This window comes from Fukomys damarensis, unplaced genomic scaffold (genome assembly GCF_012274545.1).
Source record: "Fukomys damarensis isolate Sample0158 unplaced genomic scaffold, DMR_v1.0_HiC HiC_scaffold_25, whole genome shotgun sequence".
Taxonomy (NCBI): domain Eukaryota; kingdom Metazoa; phylum Chordata; class Mammalia; order Rodentia; family Bathyergidae; genus Fukomys; species Fukomys damarensis.
The window spans coordinates 31,792,268-31,802,208 of NW_022900937.1; the positions used below are offsets into that span (position 1 = coordinate 31,792,268).

General features: G+C 43.2%; 1 protein-coding gene across 2 annotated transcripts in view; it reads left to right on the plus strand.

Moving 5' to 3' along the window:
- Positions 1 to 9,941, plus strand: part of Rock2 (Rho associated coiled-coil containing protein kinase 2) — a 107,966-nt gene that overhangs the window by 68,105 nt on the left and 29,920 nt on the right. For both annotated transcript variants that reach the window (XM_019208161.2, XM_019208160.2), the window contains 2 exons: positions 3,517 to 3,777; positions 8,711 to 8,855. In XM_019208161.2, coding sequence (XP_019063706.1) covers positions 3,517 to 3,777; positions 8,711 to 8,855 — 406 coding nt within the window. The remainder of the gene's footprint in view (positions 1 to 3,516; positions 3,778 to 8,710; positions 8,856 to 9,941) is intronic.

A 9,941-nucleotide genomic window follows, 5' to 3' on the forward strand; every position in this document is an offset into this window, starting at 1 on the left:
TGGTGCCGGGGATTGAACTCAGGACCTTAAATTTGTAAGACAGGCGGTGGAACCACTGAGCTAAGTCCCCAGCTGGTTTTCATACTTTCTGCCTAGTATCTTCTGTTGCAGAATATCATCACGTTACATTTGATACTGTGTTTTAGACTTTTGTTGGCTGTGAGTTTCATACTTTTGTTGCTTTTGATGACTCTGACAGTTTGAGGAGTACTTCTCAAGTATATTAATGGGAAGTAGATACTCCTATATTGAAATGTGCCTGATTTTTCTCTTCTTTTCGGTACCAGGGATAGAACTGAGGATCTTGAGTTTCTCGGTCAGGTGCGGTGCCACTGAGCTAAATCCCTGGCCCTTGATGTTTTCTTATATAGACCAGGTTTATAGGTTTTCTTTTTGAGAGAAAGAGCATAAAGTACCACTTTAATGATAATGCCAAGAATGTCTACTTATATTTGTAACTGTGGATGACCGTGAGCATGTAATTTTGAGCACATTTATGACTTGGAGAAGACATTTTATGCATTCTTTTAAGTGCCTTTCTTGATCTAAGCTATTTAATAAGGTCATTATATTACAGGTTAAGCACTGCACTTGAAGATTAGATCGAAGCTCCTTAACTACAAAGGCTGGATGAGTTTTGCAGTAGTTTTCTTCTGCACTTATATTGGGGTGCAGAAATTCTGCTGTACTGTGATACTGGTTTGAGCGCCAAAAATATATTCACTGCAAATTAGTGTAAGAATGGAGATTGTGCTTCTCCTTTGTAAGTTGTTTATAGGACAATTGATGTTGTCATTAGAATGATTGTGTATAATGAAGTTTTACACATAAGTACTGTTTTGCCTTGTAATTTTAGGTTGTGATAACTAAGAAGTATTACCAAGTCTGTAGCAAAAGTTAATATCCAAGGCTTTTCAGCATTTGGTAAAGTGATGAGAGTTCTTCCTCAGACAGAATTCATGTATGTGTGAACATGGTCTTCGAAAATGCCCCTGTGGAGTCTCTTCCTCGGTTCCCCTTCCCCTTAGGATGCCTGTCTGTTGGTCGTTAGTGTGGTGCATGTGCTGTACCTGTCCCCTTCTTCCGGGAGGGACAGTGCTGGCCCTTTTCCGCGCAGTGCTGGGTCTGCAGCTCTGGGGCAGCGCAGTGAGGCTGAGTCCTGGCGAAGGCTTGGGCCTGCCCTCCCTTCTCATGGTCTGCTTCTGGGGCACAGCAGAGAGACAGGCAAGCTCGGCGTATCCTCTAATGAGGGCTCTAATCTGTAACAGACCAGCTCTCATGACCCCAAGTGTGGAGTTTGAGGGTTTCACCCCGCGAGTCTGGAAGGCTGCACACAGCATTCAGCCAGGGCACCTGCATCGTTTAGTTTGTACTCCCAGGTGAGGATGTCTCCCCCAGAGCGACATTTGTCCAGGTCACGTCTCTCTTGTCAGGAGAACACGTTCCTGGCCGCATCACGCTGACCTTTCATCGTTGGACCTTCTCTCAGTCTTCCTTAGAGTCATCCCTTGGGGCTTTCGCATTGCCTGTTAGGCTGCACGTCTGCCTGTCCTTGTGTGGGCCGGGACAGCTCACAGCCTCTGTCCACATGCCGGCACAGTCCTCCACGCCCCAGCTCCAGTACCTGTGTAGCTCGAGTCTGGTTGTAGGGCAAAGAGAAAGCTGAAGGCTTTGAGTTGGGATCTCTGCTCACACTAGCTAAACGTGATCTAGTCTAGTACTCTTATTGCTGGTAAGAGGTGCAGCAGCTCCCAGCCATGTAACTGCTGGGTCAGTGACCGACATGAGACAGTGCTGAGCTGTAATTCTGTGTGCATGTATAGACTGCATTTTCACCTTAATGGCACTTTAATTTTGAGAAACAAAAACAAAAAGTTCATCTTTTTCCCTATAGATACCCAGTTGTTTGAGCACTATTTAAAAAAATACCACCTCTTCTTGAGCCAGGTGTGGTGGTAATCCCAGCACTGGGGGATAGTGGGTGCTGAGGCAGCAGGATCCCTACTGAATTCAAGGCCAACCTGGGCTACATGATGAGTTCAGTGCCAGCCTGAACTACAAAGGGAGACCCTGCCGCAGAAACACAAAATAAATAAAAATAAATTACCTTTCCCATCATTAAATACAATTGTTTATTACTAGACTCTGTTCAGCTCCATTGATCTGTATGTGGATTTTTATACCAGTATTACTATTGTCTTGATTAGTTTTGTGATAAGTGTTGAAATTGGGAAATAAAAGTCCTCCTACTTAGTTCTGGCCAGGATTATTTTGGTTCCTCTGGGTCCTTTGCATTTCCAAATAATTTTAAGAAGTGCTGGTGTTGGAGGGTGCTGGGATTTATACACAGAATTCCTTGACTGTATTGTACTAGCGCAGACACTGGCCCTGGTCCCCTCGTTCTCCCTTGGGTTACCCTGCAGTCTCCTCAGGGACCACTGTGCCACCACAGACAAGTCTGCCTTCAGCCTCACCTCTTAAAGGTCGCTGCCTCCCAGTAGCACCGCCCTAGGGGCTATACTCCATAATACTAGAGGGCTTGTTCCCTTCATCTGTTTTTGTTTTGTGTAGTAGTAGATGTCTGCCATACAAAGTAGTAATAAATGCATTCATTATTTCTCGTAACCCTTCAGTGTGTTCAGAGAAAGTTTTCCTAGCTATGTAATCTAGTCTCCTGTCTGCGGACATGTAATCCATCCTTAACAGTTCAGGGGTTTTCCCGTCAGCTTACTGTTTAATTAGTGCCATATTGGTTGGCTTTCGTATATATTGACTTTACATACAGCTGCCCCCAAGTTGTGTTATGTGGCATCCCCTGGAGTATTAATTTTGTTTCTTGAAATGCTTTGCTTTGTTTGCGTCCCTTGCTTCTGGGAAGGGTAGGGTGTGCCATTTGCTAGAATGCACAGGTCCTTTCCATTGAGTGGGTTTTCACTGCCTGTTCCACTGTTCACATTCGTGGTGCCAGTAACAGTGCCACAAGCTACTTAGGGGAGGGGAAAGCGGAGTCTGCCGCTGCACTGGGACCTCCCTTGTACCCATTGAATTGTGTAGCTTTTAGATGTTTCTAGACTGCTCCTGTCTCCTTGGTGCTTTTCTTTCAGGGGTATGTGAATAGTTTAGTTTTCAGAAAGCTATTTGTTTTTAAACTATAGTAGATTCTTCTGTCATTTGTACTTTTTATGTTCCTCATTGTTACTGTTTCTCTTTTTCAGATATTTGTATTTAAACAGTTTCTGTACAGTATTGGGTTTTCTCAGAGAGAAGAACATTGATTTTTGCATGTTGTATAGTATGCTTGAACATGTACCCATGTAAAAATCTTGTCTCTTCCTGCCCTGCTTTATGTACCATTGAATATGTGCAAGTCTAAAATAAATGATCTCATAAACTTTAACTCAATATTAGTTATAAAATAGCTTGTCTTCATCACTGGTAAAAAGTGTTTTGGGGTTTTGTTCCCTTTATAAGGTTTTGTTTTTTTAAATTGCTTTTTCCTTTCCTATTGTTTTTCAGCTCTTCTGCGCCTTCCAAGATGATAAGTATCTATACATGGTCATGGAATACATGCCTGGTGGGGACCTTGTAAACCTGATGAGTAACTACGACGTGCCTGAGAAGTGGGCCAAGTTCTATACTGCAGAAGTGGTTCTGGCTCTGGATGTGATTCACTCCATGGGCCTGATCCACAGGGACGTCAAGCCGGACAACATGCTGCTGGATAGGCATGGGCACCTGAAGCTGGCAGACTTTGGCACCTGTATGAAAATGGATGAGGTACGTAGGCAAGAGGAGAGTGGAATAGTGCACTACATCAAACCAGTACTTCGCAGAGTGGGTAAAGATACATTGAGCTTGGCTGATTACAAAACTAAATTAAAACCTTTTTATGCCACCCATTTGAACAAGTGCAGTGGCACAGACTCTGTTTTTCGCTCCCCTAAGTAGCTTGTGACATGTACTGGCACCATGAGTGTGAACAGTGGAATAGGCAGTGAAACACCACTCACCGGAAAGGATCTGTGCATGGAATATTGGTAGATTTGTGTCATGCAAGAGAAAACAAAACTCTGATACCTTAATTATCTTCCTTATGTTATGTTGGAAACCTTTGCTGTCAGTCAAATTGGTTCATGTGTTTAATGGTTGTTAGGGCTTGTGTCTGGACATCCCTCCAAAGCCTCATGCATGCATAGGTGGCGCTTCTGAGAGGTAGCTGCATTTAGAGTATGTGATAAGTAAATGAGTCCACTGATTGGTTTGGCATAGTTCTGGGTGTGGATAATGGGAAAGCCCTCCTTGGGTGTGAGTGCTGGATAGAATAGAATACAAGGGGCAGAAAAAGAGCTGCTGTTGCTGCTTGTCGCTTGCTGCTTGTTGCTTCTTCGCTAGTTGCTGCTCTGTTGCCTTCTGCCTGCCATGGACTATTTCTCCTCTTCAGTTTCCCACTGCCAAGACACCTTGCCTTGGAGCCAGCCAACTGTGGACCCCTACAAACTGTGAGCCAAATAAACCTTTTGTCATTTGGATGTCAGGTATTTTGTGTTAGCAATGAGGAAAAAATAACTAAGACAATGATACAGGTATAGGGTTAGAATACAGAATCTAAATCTGTGTACACAGGTATTTCCACCATCATTGGGATTTCTGTAATTTTCTTTTAACTGAGGAGTTGATATCAACCATAGAGAATAAATTTAAGGACATCATTATTATGTGCTTTACTTATTGAGTAATTCATATTTTTAATGGGTTCAGAAACATTAAACTCATGGCTAATCATCATATTGATTTATTTGTGCTTTGCTCTTGTCTTTCCGAGAGTACTTTAATTCCTGACGGGGAGAGATCATGCCTGCTTGTTTGCTTGCTTGCTTTCATTCTTCTGTTGGATTCTACCAGATGACTTATATAAATGTTGATACAGTCTCCCCATGTTGTGCACATATTAACCTGTGTTCTGGTTTTTGGTTGTTCCTAAGGCTCCCTCTTGTAGTATTTACAATAATATGATATGAAATGCTTAACAGTGAACATTGTGTGTCATTGAAATAACTGTCTAACAGAATGGTAAACTCCTGTGAAATCTCCATGTTTATGTGCTGCACTTCCATGAGTGTATTCTGATTTAATTAAAACTTTTGGTGATGGGGTGGGTACTGCATGTTTTTAGGGGGAAATTAAAGGTGATTAATGGCGGAAAGGTATAGTGTGAGAATATGGGGAACAGGACAGAATAGTTATAGAATAAGTTACAGATAGTAAAATCACCTGTTAGAATATCCTACATTATCTTTTAAAAAGTATAATAAAATGTGGCTCATCTAGTTGCATTTGTAATTTTTTTAATCTAAAAGAGTTGAGCTGACCATTCTCGCTGGTTCCTGGCGTGTTGTCATGAGTTCCCGCCCTTCGTTCGGGCTCTGGTCTCCTCTCCCCGTGTACTGTGTCTGTGTGTGTCAGTGTGGTGCACACAGGTTCCCTGTGTACAGGACAGAGCCTTAGAGGAGGTGTTGCTTCCCTGTCGTGCAGCACTGACTTCACAGCTTTCCCTGACCAATGTACCTCAGTTGGTTACTGCTTAGTGTGTGGTCGCATCTGTAGTTTATCTTTCCTTTGCCTCGGTGTCAGCGTCTCAGGTCACCTCCAAGTCCTCACGGTCGACAGGGCTCTCTGGATCCTCTCCTTGCAGGTCCCCTGTGGCTCCCAGCAAGGGTTTCCCAAGTATGAGCTAGAAGCCATTGTCCTGCATCCCGTGTGGCAGAAGACACTGCTGTATGGATCCCAGGGACCTCTGGGGAGTGGTGTGTGAGGGTCTTATGCCTGCTTCTCCTTGGTAACCCTTCCAGCCCCTGAGCTTCCTAGGTACAGCAGAATTTCTTAAAAAGCGCCCCTGTCCTGTGGTGACGAGGGCCCTCTCCTCCTGTCCTTGTCCGACACTTCCTCTCTGTGTGCACTTGGTCATCATTCGGTCTTCTCTGAATTGGCTTCTTGATATGTGGGGCAGGTCCCTGTACCGCCAGATACTGATCTGCAGGCCATGCTGACGTCTTCCATCTGTTCCTTTGTTTGAAGAAAGAATTGAGGTTAAGATAGAAACCCTTCATGTTAATATAGTTGGATGGCTTTTAAATACCCAGCTTCAATTATATTGTTTTAGCCAAAATCTCTGTTATTCACGTAATATTAATGATGATTATTTTTAATGTTGAAGAAAAGTTTATATATAACTGTTGCGCATAGAATTTACAATTTCAGCTGGGAGTGTGAATAATACTGTTGCAAGTTCCAGGTTCCTCATGTCTCTGGCCTTTGCTTGAGAATTGTCACTCCCTCGACACTCCACAGATCGGTTCTTGTTCACCTTTGGAGGCAGGGGCAGAGTAGAGCCTGCACTTTGTTTTGTTCAGCAAAATTTTGATGGGGGTTTAAAAGCAGAAGGAAAACCCGTCACCGACTCCCTATGTGGACCTCAAAGCCCAAACAGTCTGGCCTTTACAGGAGAAATTTGTCATCTGTGATACAGACATGGGTTCTTGGATCACTTTCCATCTGTCCTGACTATAAAACATTGTCATGGATTAAAAACAAAAATAAAAAATACAGCTGTCAGATGGAGGAACTTACACTAAAATAATTTGTGACTGTCACCACTGAGTGGGGCCAGATGTGCTCATTGCTCCTGGAGCATTACATATGCCCGGTCAGTGGGCAGAGCTGGGACGTGTGTGTCCTACACACCGTCACTGGGCGGGGCTGGGAACAGGTCGTCTCTGTGCTTTCTGTGCTAACCTAACTTCCCACCTGCTGTGTGTGTTGCATATTAAATGTCGTACATTCATCCTGACACACCTGATTCAAGTCCAGCATCACAGGGTTCATTCTGTTCTTCCTCCTTTCTTTTTAGTTATTTCTTTGACAACAAAAACTTGGCTATATGATATATTGACTTGTTTAACCACAGTAAACACCTAAACTCTGTCTCTCTCCTCCCCTCCCTCTTCCCCTCCCTCTCTCGCTCTCTGTTTCTGGCACCAGTAGCCTTTATGAGTTGCAAGGACAGATGAAGGGGAATTCAACAGATGAAGCTCCAAGGACCTGTTTGAACATTGCAATCTAAGAAAGGGTTCTTTCACCTCACCCATTCCTTCCTCAGAACCTTGAATGTTTTTTTTTTTAATTAGGCTTTTGGTACATTTAAAGCAACAGTACAGTTACATTTATCACTGGGATCTTGTACCTTTACATGGTAAATCTTGGTTCTTGATTTTTCCCCATTCCACTGCCCTCCCTTCACCCCCTTCACCCTTAGAACGTTGGGTGTTAAATTTTTGTTTGGTTGTATTTGTGTGTGTGTGTAAGAGATTAACTCTAAAGTCTTCAAAAGATTCATGTTTTATTGAAGTGCAGTTTCTGTGGATTCAGGTGAAATTAAGAGTTTCTTCAAGCTGAATACCCTGTTAACTTCCCCCGTAGATGTGTGAAGTATAGGACACTCCCCGGTGTGTTTGGGGGAGCACTGCCCAGTGCGCCAAGGCACATTCGGTCCACAGCACCAGCAGAAGGAAAGTGTGTCCTGCTGTTTGAAGGCAGACGCTGTCTCGTTTTCTTCTGTCCTTGTTTTCTGTTATGTCGTGGTGCACACAAAGTAGTATTCCTGTAGCTTGCTCAGTTTCCACAAGATTTATTAATTATATCTCCACACTAAAATAACTTGGAGGAAATGCAGTCATGGAGTCTTTTCTGCCAATTTGAGCATGAAAAAAAAGTGTTTTAAATTAACTTCCCATGCTTAAGATGTTTTTATAGCACCTAAATAAATACATTTACACAAATCATGTTCATAGAACCAATGGGACTTCCCTTTCCCAAGGGAATGATACTTGGTGATTTGTCACTTTTACTGGCTTCCTTGTGAGAAGTGTGAGGGACACGGTCTCTGTTGGGCAGGAAAAGGTGATGAAGGACGTTTCCGCTCATCTGCCAGATCCTTGCCAGGTGGATGGAGCCTTGGGCGCAGGACGTGTTTGAGCTCTGTACATGATGGTGTGATGCACCTTGGCAGCACACCCAGGTCTCATCCTTGTTGGAAAGACTCCAGGTTGCAGTTATTTGTTACCCTTTAGCCCTAGACACAGATTAGGGGGTTTTATCATTTTGCCAGATACATTGACGCCACATATGTATGTTTCTAATATGTTGCTTAGAAGTGTAATTTTCGAAATTTCAAGATCTTTCAGTTTCAGTGTTAATCTGTTTCCTCGGTTGTTTTTCTGAATAAAATAAGAACCATTTATTTATACAACCTCCAGGCCCTGGTGTCATTACTTCTCTTAATTGCTTTAGTTTCTTTGGCAACCGGCAAGGCTTCTTTTCTCTAAGGGATTCTTTTCCTCTCCCCAGGGTAGGTGCTTGGGAGGGAAATAAGGACAGAACCCTAGAAGTTGTTGATTTGGAGTCTCCCCAGAGATTACCACTTTTGCCCTCCTTGATTGATGAAGCCTCCTGTATTTTGGGGGTGAAAACTCACCCCTGATTCTCACGGACCACACATTTTGATTTGTTTCACACCCTGTCCACCCGCACCCTTCGCCTCTGCAGTAGCGTGGCTCTGTTGGTGGCAGGAACAGTCGCTGTGCTGACAGCAGACCACGAGCTGTGTCGATGTGTGCTCCACACTGACCCGCACCGCTCTCTGCTGTTTCCCCAGACAGGCATGGTGCACTGTGACACAGCGGTCGGAACCCCGGACTACATATCACCTGAGGTTCTGAAATCGCAAGGGGGCGACGGTTATTACGGACGAGAGTGTGACTGGTGGTCTGTTGGGGTTTTCCTTTTTGAAATGCTAGTGGGTAAGTAAAGATTTTAACTCCTTTTTTCAAAACTCTTTTCCTAACACATGTGTTCAGTCAAGAATTTGAGACTATAAAGAAATTGCGTGGGTCCAAGGAAAGAAGTGGAATTTCTAGAAACTTTGAATCAGTATTACTGACATTAATCTGGTGTGATTGAGCAGAATATGAAAGAATGGAAAGTAGGAACTATCTCCCCAGCAGATTTGAATTAAGAAAATTCTAACAAGAGCAGGTTTACAGCTTCATGTGCTTCAGTTCTAAGATTTTTGTGATCGTTACATTTGTTACACATTTTTATGTTTAAGGGTGTTGACATCTGTTCTAGCAGTGACAGGTAATTAAGTTTCCTTCAGTGTATGTAGTTTTGTTAGGTAATTGATTTTGTAAACTGTTCTTTTGTTTACTGCCTGTATATATTTTGGGCTTAGGTAATTCCAATGAAATGAATCACAGATATAATGTGGTTGACCATTTGTTTTTTTGTTTGTTTGTTTTTTTGGTACCAGGCATTGAACCGGGTCCTTGCGCTTGCAAGGCAGGCCACTGAACCACTGAGCTAAATACCCGGCCCTGTGGTTGACCATTTGATTATCAAGATATTTCAGCTTCAGAAAACTAGGGCAAATTTAATAACTTTTAAATTTAACCAAAGCAGAGTTCAAAATTTCAAAACTTTTCTTTATATCATGTGTTTTATTCCCAACATTTTACATCCCTAAAATACTAGAGTTGCTGACCAGGGACTGTGGTCGAATATGCTTCCTAGGTGAGTGAGACGAGGCTGCTGACATGCACAGTAACATTAGAGTTCAGTGTTTGCAGCATTACAGACTTAACAGAAAGTGTAGAATTTGTCTGATGATAGAGTTGAGTACTGTAGAACATTTCTGTCCCCAAGTTGCCCTGTCTTGGTGACACTGCAATGCACACAGCACTGCCTTGTGCCCAGCCTCATGTCAGTGTCACTTTCAGGGATCTGGGCCTCTGTGAGGCCACACACTGTGCAGTCCCCAGTAGCCATCTGTGTGTGGCCTCCTGGTGCCTCGGGGCATATCTAGTAATTTTTTTTTTTTTTTTTTTTTT